Source organism: Enoplosus armatus, chromosome 14 (genome assembly GCF_043641665.1).
Source record: "Enoplosus armatus isolate fEnoArm2 chromosome 14, fEnoArm2.hap1, whole genome shotgun sequence".
Lineage (NCBI taxonomy): Eukaryota > Metazoa > Chordata > Actinopteri > Centrarchiformes > Enoplosidae > Enoplosus > Enoplosus armatus.
In genome coordinates, this window is record NC_092193.1 from 1,502,329 (window position 1) to 1,523,283 (window position 20,955).

The 20,955-nt window shown below is 42.1% G+C and overlaps 3 protein-coding genes across 5 annotated transcripts; all 3 read left to right on the top strand.

Annotated features, from left to right (window-relative positions):
• Positions 1 to 3,020: 3,020 nt before the first annotated feature.
• On the top strand, positions 3,021 to 9,765 carry ift57 (intraflagellar transport 57 homolog (Chlamydomonas)). 3 transcript variants are annotated; one of them, XR_011598459.1, is made up of 11 exons: positions 3,021 to 3,537; positions 4,176 to 4,350; positions 4,971 to 5,089; positions 5,969 to 6,059; positions 6,293 to 6,361; positions 6,603 to 6,725; positions 7,760 to 7,831; positions 8,323 to 8,454; positions 8,706 to 8,768; positions 8,958 to 9,280; positions 9,381 to 9,461. XR_011598459.1 is itself a non-coding variant. In XM_070919543.1 (11 exons), the coding sequence occupies exons 1-11, from the start codon at positions 3,383 to 3,385 to the stop codon at positions 9,560 to 9,562; spliced, it is 1,248 nt and encodes a 415-aa protein (XP_070775644.1). In that variant the 5' UTR covers positions 3,021 to 3,382; the 3' UTR covers positions 9,563 to 9,765. The 3 variants fall into 3 exon arrangements, 2 of the variants coding, with proteins under 2 accessions (XP_070775644.1, XP_070775645.1); XM_070919543.1 differs by having other exon boundaries at positions 9,214 to 9,280; positions 9,381 to 9,765; XM_070919544.1 differs by having other exon boundaries at positions 8,958 to 9,519.
• A 2,017-nt stretch (positions 9,766 to 11,782) lies between these two features.
• On the top strand, positions 11,783 to 14,130 carry LOC139296972 (tripartite motif-containing protein 16-like). The gene has a single exon (XM_070919546.1). It carries the CDS (start codon positions 11,801 to 11,803, stop codon positions 13,475 to 13,477), a length of 1,677 nt encoding a protein of 558 aa, XP_070775647.1. The 5' UTR covers positions 11,783 to 11,800; the 3' UTR covers positions 13,478 to 14,130.
• Positions 14,131 to 16,314: 2,184 nt separating this feature from the next.
• Positions 16,315 to 19,132, top strand: LOC139296971 (tripartite motif-containing protein 16-like). Its single transcript, XM_070919545.1, has one exon. It carries the CDS (start codon positions 16,344 to 16,346, stop codon positions 18,018 to 18,020), a length of 1,677 nt encoding a protein of 558 aa, XP_070775646.1. The 5' UTR covers positions 16,315 to 16,343; the 3' UTR covers positions 18,021 to 19,132.
• Positions 19,133 to 20,955: the final 1,823 nt, after the last annotated feature.

Below are 20,955 nucleotides of genomic sequence, written 5' to 3' on the forward strand. Positions count from 1 at the left end.
ACAAAACCAAAACTAGGAGCTACGAGAGGCTAAAAAGCTGCGTAGAGCTGCAGAGTTGGTTATGATTCTCTCTGTGGGTTCACAGCTACCAGAGACACCTTTCATTTTACAGTCATTAGATTTATTGTTAATATAAAAAACTATAGTGAAGCTTTGTTTTTAGTTGGATGAACATACAACACAAAGTATGCCTGAGAGATGAAGGTGAAGTTTTGTTATTTAATGTCAAACGTGTGTGATGCGATAGGTAGAGATACACACAGGGTCAGATATATGGTCCTCATTACCTTGACAAGCATATCAACCCCCACATGGTCATGTAATGCTGCAGAACAGTGAAAACATCACCTATCACCCCTTTTAGAAAATATCCAGTGAAATAATGTCTCTCAGATAGCAGTTATTTTTGAGCAAAAAGGCATAAATAGCCTTTCTGAATGACGCCCAGCGGGCTGATAAGCTTCCTGCTGGCCCTCAGGCGAGGCCTCCCGGCAGCCGGCACTCATTACCGCCTCGCTCAGGTTAAGCCATGGATCCACCTCTGCCTCTCCTCCCAATTACCTTTCCATCCAACACTGGCAAGCCAAGAAAAGGAGGCCAGGACACAGGCTGACACGCTGTCTGGCTGCACCGAGCCTGTAATCACACCAGAGCCAAGTTTTCTTTCTCCACAGGTTGTGTAAAGACTCGCTCAGGTCTGGGCTTGATTTGTAGGCATCTGGAGGAGATTCATTAACAGCTGCTGCAGCACACGCTCACAGGCAGCGGGCTGTGATGGTTGACAATAAGGTGATACTTTTCATATTAACAATGAATTAAATGGCTTGCTGTGATGTGAACAGCAGGTGAGTCAATTTCATTGTACAATTATCTGATGATGACTGAAAAAACATGTAGACTATTTGTCTTAATTCATACATCTCTGTTTTGTTAATTTATTATATATTTTATGCATAATTCATTTTTTTCTTTAGTATATAAACTATAATAGTGCTGGAACTACTTCTTGACGAACCACAGTTTATCCATCTGCCCAGAACGTCTCCAGCTAAAGACGAATCCAGATATCCTGTAGAACCTGTTACAGGTTGAAAACATAGTCATCTAAATGCCACTGAAATGAAAGTTATTAGAAAATAAAAACTATATTTAGTATTACTATTTTAGTAGACAGCTAGATGTATTTTATCCTGCAAACCACATCTTACTGGGCTAAGCTGTTATCAGCTGCTCCAACAATAAACCTTTGGACCAAACAGAAAGCAACACCTTTAAATCATTGAATCCATTTCACTTTAATTTATCTCTGTTACATTCCTTCTGAAACCTTTATTCTGGCATCACCAGACCAGCTAAGCTAACTCTGGAGCAAAACATCAAATGCTAACTTTTATGTTAAATATTCCATCACACATAAATAAATAGAATGACTTTACGCTGCAGACGGTCGCTGCGTCGGACTGCTGTTCATTAAGAAATAGACCTTTTTTTATGGCAGACATTTTGGCTCGTCACAGCAGGAAGAGCACAGGTGTAATTGATGAGAGGACATTAAACATGACAGCTGGTTTGTGCATGCTGGCTCACTATTATGGCTTACCGGGACGCCTGACACGTCCTGGACCGGTCTCTGTGCTGGATAGCCACCTGAAACACTTGACTCTGAGGAAGGTGGGAAACAAACATATTCCCCTAAACGTCTGAATATTCCTTTAATATGTTTGGATCACAGCCACACCTCCATGTCGTGTCTCTGTGATTATATTTCTCAGTTCAGCTGAGTCGGTGGTGAGTCGAGGCTGTCGCTGAAGCAGCTCTGCAGCTCGCTGGGCATCATCAGCGATGCAGCAGGCAGTCAGCAGGCCTGTCAATCAAACACAGTCACCAGGGAGCTCCACCTGTGTGCTCACAGACAGGCAGGGAGCTGCATGCAGATTAAACAAACACCCCCCTCCTTCCACTGCCTGCTGCACCACGGGGGGTGGAGATATGAATTATTCACTAACACTCACACACACAAATACACACACACACACACACTGTCTGTGTCAGTGGTGGAAGACGTATTGAGATCATTTACTTAAGTAAAAGTACTAATACCACACTGTGAAAAATATTCCACTACAAGTAGAAGCATTCAAAACACTGAAGTAAAAGTATGTAAGTATAATCAGCAGAAAGTACCTAAAGTATGACAGTAGACGTGTTCATGTAGCAGTAAAATGTTCCCTGTCAGTGTTTCTGTTCTCTCTGATGTTCCTGGATTCAGATTTCTGCTGCATTCATGTGTCATTTTCCTGCTGTAGATGTTTCAGGTTGAGCTCATGTGAAGTACTTTATATACTGTTGGGTACTTTCATCTCCAGCGATGTATCATATTCTATAAGATCAGCCTGTGTTTGAATATTATTTTTATTATATGTTTTGGGTAATATAACAAGTGCATGTAAAATCTGTAATCTTAAAACTTACCAGAACTATAGCTGTCAGATAAATGTAGTGGAGTAAATATTTCCCTCTTAAATATTGTGGACTTCAAGTATAAAGTGGCATAAAAATGGGAATACTCAAGTAAAGTACCTAAAAATAGTACTTAAGTATACTTGAGTGAATGTACTTAGTTTCACTCCACCACTGCATGTATCTAAAAAATCACTACAATAGAAATCATGAAAAAATGAAAAAAGTTGATTTGTATGTGTAAATGTGTAAAAGTTTGAAATGATCACAAAATGCAACATAGGACTTAACAAGCTAAAGTCACAATTAAAAAAAATACAAATACGCCTTTTCATTATACATGAAAGATGACGCTACCATACTGATGCTGCAAAAAATAAATATTTCATTGTAATATGTCTAGCTGTAGAACTATTTACACTTCTGATAGCCTCCTCTTTGAACACGTAACGTTGTTAGTGAGCTTTTAATTTGAAAGCTGTCACAGCAAAGCAACCACAGGAAGGCTTTTATTCCGAAGGTCACAACAGGAACCCATGACGCTGGTTTTGAGAGTTTAGCTAACAGTGCTAACACCCAGTGGCGTTCGATGAGTTAAGTGCTGCAAGTTCCGTAGTCGTGTCGCATTTTTAGTTTATTTTTACGTGTATAGATCCTACAAACTGACACAAATTTCGAGTTTGATAAACGAAGAGTCTGAATATAAGTTTGAAATACGATTTCGCCAACAGCTAACGTTAGCTCCCTAGCCAGCTAGCGTTTGCGCTCGGTTGCCTGACAACAGGGAGGAAACCAAACAAACCTGGCTCACAGCTAAGAGGGCTAGCACACGCTAATGGGCTAAAGGAGTCCGAGAATTCATTTGGTCTTGAATCATTTCAACAATTTAGTTTTGTGACTGGCAGCCGGTAAGCTACAGACAATGGCGGATGACGGTAGACGAGGAGATGAAGATGACCGCGGTCCCGGAGCAGCTCATCAGGTGTTTGTAGTGATGGAGTGCTTGCTAGAAAAGTTGAAGGTGCTAAATTACGAGGAGGAAGTTCTGGCCAAACACAACATGAAAAATCTGTCCAGGTGAGAGCTAACTTCACAGTAACAAATGGATGTGACTAGTTAGCGACGGCTTTTGAATCTCGCAGGTGTCTAATGAGACAAACCAGCTACTGTTTGATTTCACTGTTCATACAAAGTATGAAATGAAACGTGACCTTCAGTAGTGAAGTATTTATGGTCTATTCACAAGGGCTGTACATTTGCTCCTTATTTCACTCTTGTATTTAATTATTATGAAATGTGACTTCGACTTCATAAAAGACAAACAATGTTCTTTTTTACTTTAATGTAATGAATAAATAAGATAATTAAATACTATTTTAAGATCATGTTACTGCACAAAAACGGTGGGACATTTTAAGGGTGTTTAAACTTTTACATGGTACTTTATATCTGCAAATGTAAAGGAAAACTTCCACAATCGTGTTCTTTGGAGTTGAACTGAAGTAGGTCGACCATCAGTAAACTGATAATGATAATGAAGGGCCTCACAGGAGGAAAAACAAAACCACGTTAGAACAAAGAAACTGGGCAACTTAAAGAAAGTTATTAATAGACCCGGCAGAGACAGACCTCAATGCAGAAACTTAGGTTAGAAGAATAAGAATCTTCCTGCCTGTCGCCTCCTTACGATCTCCCCTCTGTTTTCCCCCCATCAGACATTACTTTGTCTCCAGTCCATATCTGGCGTTCAACTCGGGCGAGCAGTTCTACATGTTCACCATCATCGCAGCGTGGCTCATCAACGCGGCAGGGAGGCCGTTCACCGAGCCTCAGGAGTACGACGAACCCAACGCCACCGTGTCCAACATCCTGGCAGAGCTCAGGGCTTTTGTAAGTGAAGCTTAACCCTCAGCTCTGCATGATCAAGATCAATTTTAATTTTAATTAGTTAATTAGATCCTGACATGTGGACAGTTTCTACCTGGTTTTGCATGTTCCTGGACTAAAATTTTGCTATTTACAATCAAGGCTACAAGGTTTTGAGTACTGTCAAATAAAGTTTTTGAGGTGCTGGATTCAGATTTGGACGTGTGTTTTCTTCCCTAATCTTATTTTTTCAGTAACAAATCAACCGTATGCATATGAAGACAGGTACAAGGCTTCATATGCAGACAACCTGCACATTTAGTGATCACATATGCTAAACAGACAAAAAAACTAAAATCAGCTCAGTCACAGAGACTCGTGTGTCTGCTTCATGCAACTCAGAATAAAATGGTCTTAAAAAGTTGAAAAGTCTCACATTTATCCTTGATGAAACTTGCAGACGCTCTGTAACTTGACAGATGAATAGTGAATAAAACAGATGAATAAAATATTTCAGAGAGCTTTTGATCTTGACCTCAAACTCCGTTGACTCAGACTCCTCATTGTTAGCTGCTGTTATACAGTAAGAACTCAGAGATTGGAGAGTGTAAGAGACTTATTTTACTAATCACTGTGTCTGTCAGGGTGTTAAGGTGGACTTCCCGCCCTCCAAACTGAAATCCGGTTCAGGCGAACACGTCTGCTTCGTGTTGGACCGACTGGCTGAAGAGGCTCTGAGGAGGAGGGGGTTCTCCTTCAAAAGGTACTCAGACATTTATCCTCTACGCTCCTCTCTAGAGCAAACCTAATCTTTCCTGTCATACTCCGTCGCTCTCATTTGTTTTTATTTTTTGTACGTCTGCTGCTCACTACTTTTGATCGTCTGCTGGGTTCCCTTTTTAAAATTTGGGAAGTTTTGATTTGGACATTTTCAGGTCACATTCTGATGATTTGCTGTAAAGATGAACCTTAAAGGTGCCCTGTGGAGCTTCCTTGTAAACAAACAAAATTATGTTTACATTCAGGGCTACTCACCAATGTGTATCCTTGAGTTCTAACAAACTTGTTAAGTGCATTTCCTCTTATTTTTCAAAGCCATTAAAAAAAAAAAAAAGTATTTAGAATCCTACATTGTTTATCTCCATGTTTACTAGCTTGCAGTCGTCTTCTTCCCTGCCTTGCTGGTCCATTGAAGCACGTCTTGGCACATTACTGCCACCTGTACATCAGTGGAATAGTGTGACACCAGTGGTAGGACTGTGTTGATGTACCTAGAACAAAAAAAAGATCTGCTGATTTAGAGACGTCTTCACGATGTACGTCTATGAGAAAAAGTCTTTTTGGGCTAGTGTGCGTCACGTTACAGACCTGGAAGTTGTAATTACACAGTTTGGCCACTGTGTCAAATTGACGTGAAAACCTGGCTCACTTCGTGGGGGCTTGGAACCCACTAATAGAAAAAACAGCTCCATAATCTACGAATCTACAGGGTCACGTAGTGAAGGCAGCAGGGGCATGCAGAGTGTAAATCATACTGAATGAACAATGAATTTGTTTGCACTATTCGTCTCCTTTTTCTGTAGGAGAAGCTGATTGTGTCCATGTCTTTTGACTTCCTTCTGTCCCAACGTCTTTCCTCCAGACCAAACTACCCAACAGAAACCACAGAAGAAGAGTCTGTGATAGAGGATGACGCAGAGCTCACACTCAGCAAAGTAGAGGAGGAGATGATCGTAGGTGTCCCAACTTTATTTAACTCTATACGTAGTACTCCTCTATCTTCAATGTCTGTTACTTCCAAAAGAATCATTTTGAAGCAGGTAATATCTGATGATAGAGTAATTAAAACGCTTCACTTCCTGTTTTCACCACTTGACTGTCTGTCACAATATTTTCTTTACAGCTTGTTGGAACCTTGTTATGAAACCTGCGGAGTAAAGTTCATCAATATGTCTTGTGTGTGTAGGAGGAGCCTGATGATGAAGAGGAGAACGTGATGGACCTGGAGGCTCTGAAGTTACGAACCACTCACACTGTGAGTTCACCTGGAAATATGAAACCTTCAAAGACTCATTGCTTGATGAATTCAACCCGTTTTTTTAAAACGCCTCTAATTTCACATTTTGTCAGCAGGATCTTGTTTGCACGCATGACTCCCAGCTTCATCCTGAGCCAACCTAGAACAGGATTTTGAACCAGTTCCCCTTCAGGTCTGTGAATCTGAATTCTGCAACACTGTATGATGAAACGGCATCGTGTTGTTTGTTCTCGGACAGGAAGCAGAACCGTCCTCCAAACCAGATGAGATCCTGGTGTCGACGGTTGATGCAGCAGAGTGGAACCTGGAGGTGGAGCGAGTCCTGCCACAACTCAAAGTCACCATCAGGACAGACAACAAGGTACACACTCACCTGAGAAGTGTGAAGTGATTCTGTTCTCTGAGCTGGCTTGACTCTAGACCTGATGCAGGATCAGTTCAGTTTAAGTGGTTTTGGCTAATTAGATCCTGACATGTGGACAGTTTCCCTGCTTTTCCATGTCTTTCTAAATGTAAATCTGCCGAAATGTTTTTTGTTTTTGTTTTTTTTGAGTTTGAAAAGTGTTCAAAAACATCAAGTCACGAGAGCTGCTTCGGTTTGGTTCTTATCAAATATAGTTTATGAAGCGGTCCGGTGGGAAAGAGACAGGATGTAGCCAGTGTGTTGCCTGGTGAGCTAACAGTCAGTGACTGTCTTTCTGATTATGCCTGAATCTCTTTCCTGTAAATCCAGTATGAAACCATTTTAAACACACTCTCCTGTATTACTGTAGCTGCAGTATCCTGAGGTGAGTAAAGAGCAAAGCACTCTGGGTCGTTGCTCCACATTTACATGAGGCACGAGGGAGCTCATTCAATGAAAACAGTCAACATTTCAATTTAAAGTGTGAGCAGGTGTGAGCTGGAGGATCTGCTTCTCTGAGTGGAGGTGAAGCTGTAGCTAACTGAGGGGGGAAAGCAGCAGGCAGGTGTCTATGTGCTGATTGTACACTCTAATGTCCCAGTGGTCCCTGAAGGCAACAGTCTGACATCTGTCTGTTGAAATTGTCACAAAGCAGAATTTGGTAATAAAATGTTGTCTTATAAATCAGCTGCGATTATGAAAATATGTTAAACTACCATTACTACAACTACTGTATTACTTACTTATTAATTATTATTACAGTAATAATGATAAATATCATGTATCTGCCTGTCGACCAAGTGTGAAGCAAAATGAAAGAACATCATACAAATAAACATAATGCCGCTCAGTGTGAAATACGCAGTTTTAAGGATTTAAAGGACATGAGGACAAACTGAGACAGTTGCTGTCGTTTCCCAGCATGCACTCTGTTGTGTTGCTGCTGTTTCCGTTGTGTTCGACTGGTCTGTGGTCTGTGTGTTGGTCTGCAGGACTGGAGGATCCACGTGGACCAGATGCATCAACACAGAGACGGGATCAAGTCCTCGCTCAAAGAGGCCAAGGTGCGTTCACTGACCTGGTTCAATACTAACAGCAGCGATGATGTTGAACCGCTGTGTGTCTGTGTGTGTATGGCTCCACCTGCTGTTTCTTATTTTGATTACAAAGGACAATCCACGTCGAATAACTTCTGCATACTTCTTAATATTCACCTTCTCTGCAGCTGAAGTGTTGATGGATTTGAAGCTGAATTGAGTGTTTTCATATAAACGCATTATGTTACACTGGGCCTCCTGTCAATCACCTGACACCCACAGAAAAAAGTAATTTCTTCAGTCTCTTCCAGGAAATAATCCCTCAGAAACAGCTTGTGTTCACTTAAGAACACTTTGGCCATCTGGAGTCCAGTAGAAATGTACACATAGGAATAAGTTCATGGGCTGACACTGAAAACAACAGCAGGATTCTCCTGGAAAGACACTGAAAACATCATTTATAATGTCCAGTTCTGTGCCTTCACGGTGTCCTGGTGTGTCCTCTGCTGTCTCTGCAGAGCTACCTGGACAAACTGCAAGAGGACATCGGTAAGACTCTTGAGAAGGTGAGCAGCAGAGAGAAATACATCAACAACCAGCTGGAGCATCTGATCCAGGAGTACCGCGGCGCTCAGGCCAAACTCAGTGAGGTAAACACCAAACTTCCACCTGCAGCTCAAAACTGCCCAAACAAGATCAAAACATCTGGAAATACAAACTGATGACCTCCAGCTGATGGACTGGTGGTTTTAGGAATGAACCAAAACACAGGAAAGAAGTGATGAAATGTTGTTCTGTCCTGATAAACCTTTAGATTCCAGTTTGGAAGTTAGGAAATATAAATAATGTTCTGTTTCAGGAACAAACAGAAACCTGCTAACAAACCTGTGTTCTCCACCAGGCAAAGGAGCGCTACCAGCAGGCCAGTGGAGGAGTGACGCAGAGGACCAGAGTCCTGGCAGAGGTCAGTGAACACATCATACGTTTCACTGTGCAGTCGAGTCCATGTGGAGAAAGATGTCCAAGAGTTTGAGGAAGAAACCTCTTTAGAGTTTGACTCCTGTTATTGTCCAGCTTCTCATCTGTTCTCAGGTGACAGGTAAACTTCCTGAAGCTTCTGTCCTCTGTTGACGATGTTCTTTTAATGTGTCAGCTGTTGTTGAGGATCAACACATGTCACCATGTGGCAAAGACTTTCATCCAAAGCGCTTTACAGTTTGCTTTCCATTCACACACACTGATGGCAGATCACGAGAATGGCAGTATACAAACGACGACTCCAACATGTAAGTGGAGGAAGAGTAAATGAAGTAAAAGACAATCGGAGCGAATGAGCAGGAAAATGGATGAATTGAAACCACGTCAGCTGTGTGGACCTCCTCCTCCTCCTGTTTGTCTGTGTGTTTCAGATGAGTGAGGAGCTGGAGAAGGTGAAGCAGGAGATGGAGGAGAAAGGCAGCAGCATGTCTGATGGAGGTGATCTGGATGACTGAACCTGGGTCTAACTTTAGCTTTAGTCCGAAGACGTGAACTGTCTGTGTTTGGTTCTGACCGTCTGTCTGCGTTGGTCCTTCAGCTCCGGTGGTGAAGATCAAGCAGAGTTTGACGAAGCTGAAGCAGGAGATCGTTCAGATGGACGTGAGGATCGGCGTCGTGGAGCACACGCTGCTGCAGGCCAAACTCAAAGAGAAGTCCAACATGACGCGCGACATGCACGCCACCAACATCCCCGAGCCCGCCGCCGGGCCCTTCGCTTAGCTGTACCTCCTCGCCGGGCGCCTGAGCCCAGTGAAAAACACACCGCTCGTCTCCTGGATTTCTTACTCGAACTGAAAGTGTTGAGTCTCATGAAGTCGAGAAAATTAGTTTTCTTTATACTTCACAAACATTCTTTTTGTATGTGCACGCTGTCGGTCCGTCAATCATAAAAACATTTCCAGGTGAACAGTTCTCGTTCTGAATGTCACTGATTTATTTCTTCTCTTCTTTTTTTATTCATAGTATTTGGTATCATTTCTTTGTGTGTGTGAAGTATTAATGCATGTAGCTTGTGTCACACTGTTGGCGCTGTAGGGGGGCTGAAGAGGGGCTGAGGCGAGGCACCCGTCGCTCTGCTCGGGCAGCGCATGTGATCAATCCATACAGAGAAGGTTAGCATGGCGTTGTCCAAGGATGGCGTTGAATACATGTAAAGTGTCACATATAGAACCTTTAACAGAGACTGTAGAACATCAAAAAATGACAGTACCACAGGGACAGTGAGTGACTCCGCTTTTACAACAAGTGAAATATTTGAACTTCAACAAGAAATGGAACATGTGCAGCCTCTATCAGGTCCAGTCATGAAATCATGACGAGAATAATGATTCTTTACATTTGGTTACAAGTATTTCCATGTTGTTTCATCAGAACTCAAGAAGTCAGAGGAACTTTAGGAACCTGTAGCCTCAAATCTCACATTCCCAAATACTATTTACACCTGAACGCTGATGCGATTAACATCTGGAAACTCTTGTCTGCCATCTTTCCCGTGTGACCTGAATGCAGCATCAGTGTAAATCTGTCTTTGCTCACGTTGACATTTGTCCTCCTGCAGCGAACGTTACAGCAGGTGAACAACAGTGAACACAAGAGGGCGCCTTCATCCTGCTAACCAGGCACGTAGAGGAGGTCAAAGCTCCTCCGCTCACTTGGTCGACAGTTGTAGAGTCAGAACGTGTTTTTAGGCTGATGGCAACCTTCACAGTAAACGTGCACTGTGTCATACGTCATGGTAAATGGTGTCAGGCCACTAAAAGTGCAGATACAGTCTCTGTTTGTCTCCTTACAAATATAGTCCATCAGTCACAGTTCCAAGATATGTCAAACCCTGACAGTTTCTACAGGGGGTCCAGTGAGGGTCAAAGGCTGTTCTGGTTTCTTCTGGACTCCTTTGACTTCATGCTTCCACCTGCTGAAGTTCAGGTTGACCACAGTGTTTTTGAAGGTCGTATTTCGAGGTGATACTTTAGTCTGAACAACTTTCTTTACTACTATCAGTAAAGTTTTGATCATTTAAAGGTAATGATGGAAATGAAAAGTTGGATTTTGATTAGCTGTGAAAAATCTAAAGATTTTAATCAAATGCAAAAAACAAACAAGTGTATCAACGCTACAGATTTATCGATTTATGTTAATCAACAGATTGAGTGCAGAAGCAGCTGATCTGGTTCATTCATGTCCTTCTGGATTCACAGTTACAACAAATGACTTGTTTGGTGATATTTGTTGAAACCCATCTGAAACTTGAAATGCTGCTTTGGCTCAGGATGATATTCTGAAATTCAGAGGTTTTTTTCACGAATGCTTAAAAGTGCATCATTAAATATGTGAGAAAGTTATTATACAGCAATTTAAGTCTTTTGTGACAGTTTATTTTATCGTTTATTTTCGCAGCGACAGAGCACAATTAAAAGTGATTCCACCAGAGTTGTCCGACAGCTACTTTACATCTGTTGACCCTCTGCAGGTAGTTTGAGAACTCCCTGTTGTCAGTCAACTGTTTGTTTGTTTTACCAGTAAAAGAAAATTGAACAGAATTTGAAGAAGACTTAGAAATATGGAGCCATCACCAGAGCCTGAGGAGCAGAGACGTATTTTACAACTAAACACTTCAAGGTTTTCTCCTGGGGAGCAGGTTTGAACTGAGGCTTAGTTGTAAATGAGGAAACAAAGTTCAAATTCACAGAGCTGCTCCTCTTCCTGGACTGAGTCAGAGCTTGATAAGCCCTCCCTCCTCTTCCTCCTCTCAAACACAGCGAGCTCCACTCTGTCCATGTATTTCCTTGTTCCCTCCCCTTCAGATCTACAGTTTGAAGACGGGTGGAGCCAACATGGTGGTGACGGAGCTGACGGGCCCCATTCACTGCAGAGACACATGCTGTTTAGATCAGAGCTCAAACTACTTTCACTTCTAAGAAAGTGAAACTCAGACAGTCGTTGCGACTGAGAGGTGAAATGGCGCAGAAAGGAGTTCAGCTGGACCGGGAAACCTTCTCTTGTTCGATGTGTCTGGATCTACTGAAGGATCCGGTGGCTATTCCCTGTGGACACAGCTACTGCATGAGCTGTATTAAAAGCTTCTGGGATGAAGAGGACGAGAAGAAAACCCACAGCTGCCCTCAGTGTAGGCAGACCTTCACACCGAGGCCTGTCCTGGTGAAAAACACCATGTTAGCAGTTTTAGTGGAGGAACTGAAGAAGACTGGACTCCAAGCTGCTCCTGCTGATCACGGCTATGCTGGACCTGAAGATGTGGCCTGTGATGTCTGCACTGGGAGAAAACTGAAAGCCCTCAAGTCCTGTCTGCAATGTCTGGCCTCTTTCTGTGAGAAACACCTTCAGCCTCATTATGAATCACCTCCATTAAAGAAACACAAGCTGGTGGAGCCCTCCGAGAAGCTCCAGGAGAACATCTGCTCTCGTCATGATGAGGTGATGAAGATGTTCTGCCGTACTGATCAGCAGTGTATCTGTTATCTCTGCTCTGTGGATGAACATAAAGGCCACGACACAGTCTCAGCTGCAGCAGAAAGGACTGAGAGGCAGAGAGAGCTCGAGGTGAGTCGACAAAACATCCAGCAGAGAATCCAGGACAGAGAGAAAGATGTGAAGCTGCTTCAACAGGAGGTGGAGGCTATCAATCGCTCTGCTGATAAAGCAGTGGAGGACAGCCAGAAGATCTTCACTGAGCTGATCCGTCTCATCCAGAAAAGAAGCTCTGATGTGGAGCAGCAGGTCAGATCCAAGCAGGAAACTGAAGTGAGTCGAGTCAAAGAGCTTCAGGAGAAGCTGCAGCAGGAGGTCACTGAGCTGAAGAGGAAAGACGCTGAGCTGAAGCAGCTCTCACCCACAGAGGATCACAACCACTTTCTACACAACTACCCCTCCCTGGCACGACTCAGTGAGTCTACAGACTCATCCAGCATCAATATCCGTCCTCTGAGATACTTTGAGGATGTGACAGCGGCTCTGTCAGAAGTCAGAGATCAACTACAGGACGTTCTGAGAGAGACATGGACAAACATCTCGCTGAGAGTGACTGAAGTGGATGTTTCACTGCCACAACCAGAGTCCAAGACCAGAGCTGAGTTCTTAAAATATTCACGTGAAATCACACTGGATCCAAACACAGCAAACACACAGCTGTTATTATCTGAGGGGGACAGAAAAGGAACAGTAACGAGTGAACAACAGTCTTATTCTAGTCACCCTGACAGATTCACAACATGTTGTCAGGTCCTGAGTAGAGAGAGTCTGACTGGACGTTGTTACTGGGAGGTGGAGTGGAGCGGAGAAGGAGTTTATGTAGCAGTCGCATACAAGAGTATCATCAGAGCATGGGGCTCAGATGAATGTGTATTTGGACGAAATGACAAATCTTGGGCGTTAAGATGTGACACAGACAGTTATAAGTTTTGGTACAACAGAGTCCAAACTCCCGTCTCAGGTCCTCTGTCCTCCAGAGTAGGAGTGTACCTGGATCACAGTGCAGGTATTCTGTCCTTTTACAGCATCTCTAAAACCATGACTCTCCTCCTCAGAGTCCAGACCACATTCACTCAGCCTCTCTATGCTGGACTTCGACTTTTCTCTTTTTCTGGAAACACTGCTGAGTTCTATAAAGTCAAATAGTCAGAAGTCATTTCAGGGACAGTTTGTTAAATTCTGTGTTTTAACTCTTGAACTTATTTTGTCTCCTTGTTTGTTGCTGAGAGCTGATTGTTGTGGCATTTCTTCACTGCACAGAGATCACCTGTCAATCAAACATTATGGGTGGTACTTTGCCATCTTCTCATTAGTTGTTCTGTAAATGTCTGAGTTTCTTTAGGTGGAGCTCCTTCCTGTGTCTGTTTAGCCATGGAGGCTATCACTGCTCATGATGATTTCTGTTGACCTGAACTGACGTTTCTCTGCAGGAAAATGTGAACTTCTCTGACTCTAAATGTGTGTTGAATATTTGTATTGATGTATTTGTATGTTGTTGTTTCTCTTCCACTGCATGTGTCTCAAGAGAGAAAGCTCCAGACCTTCCTGTGTCGAAGATAAATGTTGTTGTTGTCCACATATAAATGAGGGACTATGAGTTATTATAAAACTGTAATCATCATGATCATAATCAATAAGGACATCGATTATTTTCTTTTTCATAGCTGAGATTCTGGTCAAACAAACTGATTGTGTGGATGAAGTGAATCTGTACATGAAATCATTGGACAGACTTTACTGATGGGATGTGTGAACAAACTGAAGGTTTACATCATGAATAAACAAACATGGACAAAGTATTTTCTTCTGGTCTTCATTCCAGGGTGTCATACAAATTCTTTTTGAAAGTGCAAGACTAGTGATGAACAGGGAGACACATGAGACATGACGAGGCAAGAGACCGAAAAAAAGAAATACAGATAAGCTTAAGTAACAAAGATTCTATTATTTCCTAATAAATAATAACAACAATAGAAACTATAATAATAGTAAAAAGTACATCATCAGTATCATCATTATTAGAAATACACTTTTTCTCAGTTGTGTACACACTGGTACGTGAGACACAATGACCACAACCTGTGTGAACTGGAGGAGGAGGACTGTGAAGAGGAGGACGAGGACGAGGAAGACCAACAGCATTATTGCTGTCAAAGCACTTCGATGAGAGTAAGAATGAAGTGAGTTGCAGTCGTTGCTGCTTTATGTTAAACGCAACGTTTCGTGCAGTTCAGTGTGAGGAACAGTGGGCTGCTCAGTTAGCGTAGCTAGCATGGCGTGGTACCATTGGCCTAAGCTAACTTCTACTGCAGTTCAGAATGAATAAATCAAACTCTTTTAATCGTGTTGTGACGTGAGTCTGGACTAATCTGTGCACACCGATTCCTAATCTGGATTTATTCCCAAATTGGTGACAATATGAAACTTCCTGCAGAAAAAGCATGTTAATGCTTCCATCTATAAATGTTAGATGCAACTCTGTGGGCCACTGTGGTGTCCCTGTGTGACGTTATCAGTGTACATATTGCTAATCCGAGGGTGCGGACCCCACCTTAGCTGGTTGTATTGAAAGTCTGCATGCTCTTGGCCCTCCATGGTCTGACAGCACTGCCCAAACCAGCCTCATACCTCTGATCCGGATCCATACTTTCCATTAAGTTACAGGCCGATCTCAGATCTACCTGACACCTGTCATTCTTCGTTTCAGTACAATGTCGAGTGGAAATAAGAACAAACTAGAAGCTGTTCTTCTGCTCTGGGACGTGTTTGTTGAAGAGATACAGGCAGGTTTCATTCTTGTTGTACACAAATGTGTCATTTATTCAACTCCAGTTAGTTAATGCCTGTTTTTCACCCGTCTGTGTTTCATTACATGCCATGTCCGAAAAGAAACAGTCACAAGTGATCACCGTGATGGGCAGCAGGTGGCCACCAGGTCCATGTGCTGGTTAGTCTCCAATCTTAAAGAATCTCTTAATGGAGAGTGATGGTGTGTGATGTGGAGTAGGTGCTGGTTTGATAGTGCTGTTGGTATTCAATATTTCTATATACCTGCACAGAGATAACATCAGGGGACTGAGGGCAAAAACCAATAAACTAATATAAATTACATTATAATGCCAAATACATCCAGGTTTGATAGTTTCCACCTTGTAAGTTTTATGAAACAGGAAACATTTCACCCTAACAAAATCTGCATTTCAGAGTTTCTTGTATTTTGTTATTTTTAAAGGGAAAACTGTGAAAATCGTCAGCTTCAGTCTGAACTCTCTGTGTGAGTCGTCTCTTTCAGGAAACTGTAGTTAGACTTCAGTTCCCAGACAGCTTTGACAGGTTGGCGCAACGAGCCAATCGGTGACGTCGCAGGAGTGCCACAGCACAGAGCGGGAAATAAACCGACTCTAATCTATGCGTCTGTGAGTCGAGGAAACTCTGAACTTTATAGCTGCTCTGATCGGCCACAGTGCCATCATAAAGAGAGCTGAGGTAATCCTTTAAATATGGGGATAAGTGAACACTTAAAAAACATCCATAGTGTTGCACTCGTTTGTTCACGTGAAAAGTGACAAATAGTTGTGTCAAGGCATTTTTAGGGCACTGGAGAAACTTTCATAATTTTGTAAATGTCCAATTTATGATGTGGACATTATTTCCAGTGTCCACCCTGCAGGTTTCAAGAATTTTATTGTTTGTATGTTATTGTGAAATGAACCACGTTGCCTTGGTATAATCATCTCAAACCGCTCCTCTTCCTGGACTGAGTCAGAGCTTGATAAGCCCTCCCTCCTCTTCCTCCTCTCAAACACAGCGAGCTCCACTCTGTCCATATATGTCTTTGTTCCCTCCCCTTCAGATCTACAGTTTGAAGACGGGTGGAGCCAACATGGTGGTGAAGTGACGGAGCTGACGGGCCCCATTCACTGCAGAGACACATGCTGTTTAGATCAGAGCTCAAACTACTTTCACTTCTAAGAAAGTGAAACTCAGACAGTCGCTGCGACTGAGAGGTGAAATGGCGCAGAAAGGAGTTCAGCTGGACCGGGAAACCTTCTCTTGTTCGATCTGTCTGGATCTACTGAAGGATCCGGTGACTATTCCCTGTGGACACAGCTACTGCATGAGCTGTATTAAAATCTTCTGGGATGAAGAGGACGAGAAGAAAACCCACAGCTGCCCTCAGTGTAGGCAGACCTTCACACCGAGGCCTGTCCTGGTGAAAAACACCATGTTAGCAGTTGTACTGGAGGAACTGAAGAAGACTGGACTCCAAGCTGCTCCTGCTGATCACGGCTATGCTGGACCTGAAGATGTGGCCTGTGATTTCTGCACTGGGAGAAAACTGAAAGCCCTCAAGTCCTGTCTGGTCTGTCTGGCCTCTTTCTGTGAGAAACACCTTCAGCCTCATTATGAATCACCTCCATTAAAGAAACACAAGCTGGTGGAGCCCTCCGAGAAGCTCCAGGAGAACATCTGCCCTCGTCATGATGAGGTGATGAAGATGTTCTGCCGTACTGATCAGCAGTGTATCTGTTATCTCTGCTCTGTGGATGAACATAAAGGCCACGACACAGTCTCAGCTGCAGCAGAAAGGACTGAGAGGCAGAGAGAGCTCGAGGTGAGTCGACAAAACATCCAGCAGAGAATCCAGGACAGAGAGAAAGATGTGAAGCTGCTTCAACAGGAGGTGGAGGCTATCAATCGCTCTGCTGATAAAGCAGTGGAGGACAGCGAGAAGATCTTCACTGAGCTGATCCGTCTCATCCAGAAAAGAAGCTCTGATGTGAAGCAGCAGGTCAGATCCAAGCAGGAAACTGAAGTGAGTCGAGTCAAAGAGCTTCAGGAGAAGCTGCAGCAGGAGGTCACTGAGCTGAAGAGGAAAGACGCTGAGCTGAAGCAGCTCTCACACACAGAGGATCACAACCACTTTCTACACAACTACCCCTCCCTGTCACGACTCAGTGAGTCTACAGACTCATCCAGCATCAATATCCGTCCTCTGAGATACTTTGAGGATGTGACAGCAGCTCTGTCAGAAGTCAGAGATCAACTACAGGACGTTCTGAGAGAGACATGGACAAACATCTCACTGAGAGTGACTGAAGTGGATGTTTTACTGTCACAACCAGAGCCCAAGACCAGAGCTGAGTTCTTAAAATATTCACGTGAAATCACACTGGATCCAAACACAGCACACACACTGCTGTTATTATCTGAGGGGGACAGAAAAGCAACAGCAATGAGTGAACAACAGTCTTATTCTGGTCACCCAGACATGTTCACTGAAAATTGGCAGGTCCTGAGTAGGGAGAGTCTGACTGGACGTTGTTACTGGGAGGTGGAGTGGAGCGGGACAGGAGTCTCTGTAGCAGTCGCATACAAGAGTATCAGCAGAGCAGGGAGGTCAGGTGAATGTATATTTGGACACAATGACAAATCTTGGGCGTTAAGATGTGACAAAAACAGTTATAACTTTTGGTACAACAGAGTCAAAACTCCCGTCTCAGGTCCTCGGTCCTCCAGAGTAGGAGTGTACCTGGATCACAGTGCAGGTATTCTGTCCTTCTACAGCATCTCTGAAACCATGACTCTCCTCCACAGAGTCCAGACCACATTCACTCAGCCTCTCTATGCTGGACTTTGGCTTCTTTATTCTTCCGGAAACACTGCTGAGTTCTGTAAAGTCAAATAGTCAGAAGTCATTTCAGGGACAGTTTGTTAAATTCTGTGTTTTAACTCTTGAACTTATTTTGTCTCCTTGTTTGTTGCTGAGAGCTGATTGTTGTGGCATTTCTTCACTGCACAGAGATCACCTGTCAATCAAACATTATGGGTGGTACTTTGCCATCTTCTCATTAGTTGTTCTGTAAATGTCTGAGTTTCTTTAGGTGGCGCTCCTTCCTGTGTCTGTTTAGCCATGGAGGCTATCACTGCTCATGATGATTTCTGTTGACCTGATATATTATTCAGTACAAATACTGCAAATACTAAGAGTGTAAACCCTTTTCAAAGTCAAATTATAAGAGAACAATGTAGTTTTCCTGTTTGCTGGTGGTAAGGTCGTGTTGAAATAAAAGGATTATTAAGTGATGCAGTAGTCGTCACTCCGTCTTCCCCAGTATTAAGGTACCCAGTAGTTAAACAATAACTTCAGTATAAGTTCTTTGTAAGATAAGTATTTGTTACCGGCTTTATTCCACTACTTCACATGGTGTTCCTCAGTACCTACATGTATGTATTTGTACGTACAGTACTGGTAATTACGCAGTACATTTTCGGGCTGTAATCTAAAGCGCCGCCAATAAATGTCGTTGTAGATAATAATCGATATTTTATTTTGCCAATTCCAGTTTTTTATTATTAGTTTTCAATCAATCAGACATTTGATTTGTCCCTAAAAGACGACTGGTGGCACAGCAGTGACACAGACACAGAAAGCAAACAAAGATGTGATAAAAGTACAAAACAGAAATGGGGGAAATGATTTGTTCTCTGTCTACGTCTGTTTCACTTCTGTCATCAGTTTTTATGCAGTTTGTAAAGTGAATAAACCAAAACTACCAACACATGGAAGTACTTATACACATGGATGAAGACATCCATCACAATAAAAAGGATATTTCATCAGTGGAGAAAAGTAACTAACTCATTGTACTTAAGTACAACTTTGAGGTACTTGTACTTTGCTTTAGTATTTCCTTTTCTTGTTACTTTATTACTTCATACTTGTATTCCACCACATGTCAGAAGCAAATATTGCTTTTTTACTCCTCCACATTTAATTGATAAATTTAGTTGACAGTTAGCTCAGAGATTCAGATTATTAATACAAAATATTATCAACTAATAAATGATGATGTGTTAACATTAAAATGAGCTCCACCTTCACCATCTGCACCATTAAAATGATGAACACATGAATGCATTAATAAATATAATTCAATAATATATTATCCAATATTCTGTAATGTGTCAGTCTGCATAGTGAGTACTTTTACTTTTGGTATTTTAATACTTTGATGTTTTGTCCTTTTTTAACATAACAATGCAACATAACATTTCAATACTACACTGTAGTATTGTTACTTTTACTAAAGTAAATGATCTGAGTACCGCTGATAAACACGATGTCTTTAAAATTGGGCTTCGTCCTGCTTTTACTGTGAAATCCGTGACCGGAACCTGTACTGTGTGGTGTTTTAGTTTGACAGCTGCCGGTGCTTCCTGTGTGTGGGCGAGGCTCAGTGACAGCTGCGGAGCTCCGAGCCTCAAACCTTCCGTCTGTTTTTATTCACCTGGAGACAAACTAAAGATTTTAAAACAAAATCCAGGAAAAGAAGCGAAGAAGAAGACAAAAAGTCAAATCGCTCAGCGAGAAGAAGACTTTTTCTTCTCTTCACTTCCGGCTGAGAAAAACAAACCGGTGAGTTCAGGTCAGTCCCGTTATTTCTTTGTCTGGATTGTACAGAAGATTCTGCTGAGATCCACTCAAAAACATTTAGACACATTTAAACCAATAAGTAATAAGTTTCTGGACATTTTTAACTAACTGAAATGATTTTAAACCAAATTTAAACTCATGCAAAAAAACATTTTTTCAGTTATTTGGTTCTAAATTGTGAAGTTACTTCCTTCCTTTCGCTTCTTTGATGCCTTTAGGCGCATTACATACAGTAAGTATAGTCTTCTGATCACAATGTGATACTTGCAGGACGAAACCAACAGAAATACTTTATCTTGCAGATATTGCAGGAATGTTGCAGCTCAAAATAGCGTGAAGCCACTGTAGGCTCAATGTAATATAGAATATAATAATGAGGACAGTAAACACATCACGAGGCAGAGCTATATTGTTGTAGATGATAAAAGAAAACTTTATGAATTGACTCCTGAGCAGCTGCATGTAGGAATATTATAGGGCTGTTATTTATACAAAGCAATACTGTAATATTATTAGAAGAGTGACGACGCTGTGAACTCAAAGTATATGTAATATAATATAATGAAACATAATAAGGGAGGATGATCAATTAGAAAGGACAATAAGTGCTGTGAGAGCTCACTCCTGGACCACGTCACTCTGATCCATCTTTGTGTTTCCTGCTACGCATTTTCCTCCAACATCAGCAGCTCCATCAGAGACAGACTGCTGCTGCTGCAAAGCATTCTGGGAAACACATGGTGGGAAGAGTCCAACATGACACATATGGGGGGAAATTAAATGTTTTAATACATGTATTATTGCTATCTGTTATAAAGCCTTGAAGGTACCGAGGTTAAAGAGTTGGGAAATATTAAACCATAGACACAATAGGAAACACAGGAGTCTTATTTTGAAATATTCTAGAAATATCTCTGAATTAATAATCTATGTATAAATAAAAAGATATCTCACTGAATAGTTTAGATCTTTTATTGTTGTTAACCTCTTGTCAGACGAACCATCTTGATTGTGAAGTATGAGACTTTCTTTAAACTCACATCTTTAATCGCTGCTATAATCCACATTTCTGAAGGTCAAGCATGTAGAAAATACAAAAGGTGGACTAACGATAGTTAGTAGGCTAACGATAAGAACATAAAGAAATACAGACTGAAAGACTGAACGTTCAGTTGTTGAAAGACTG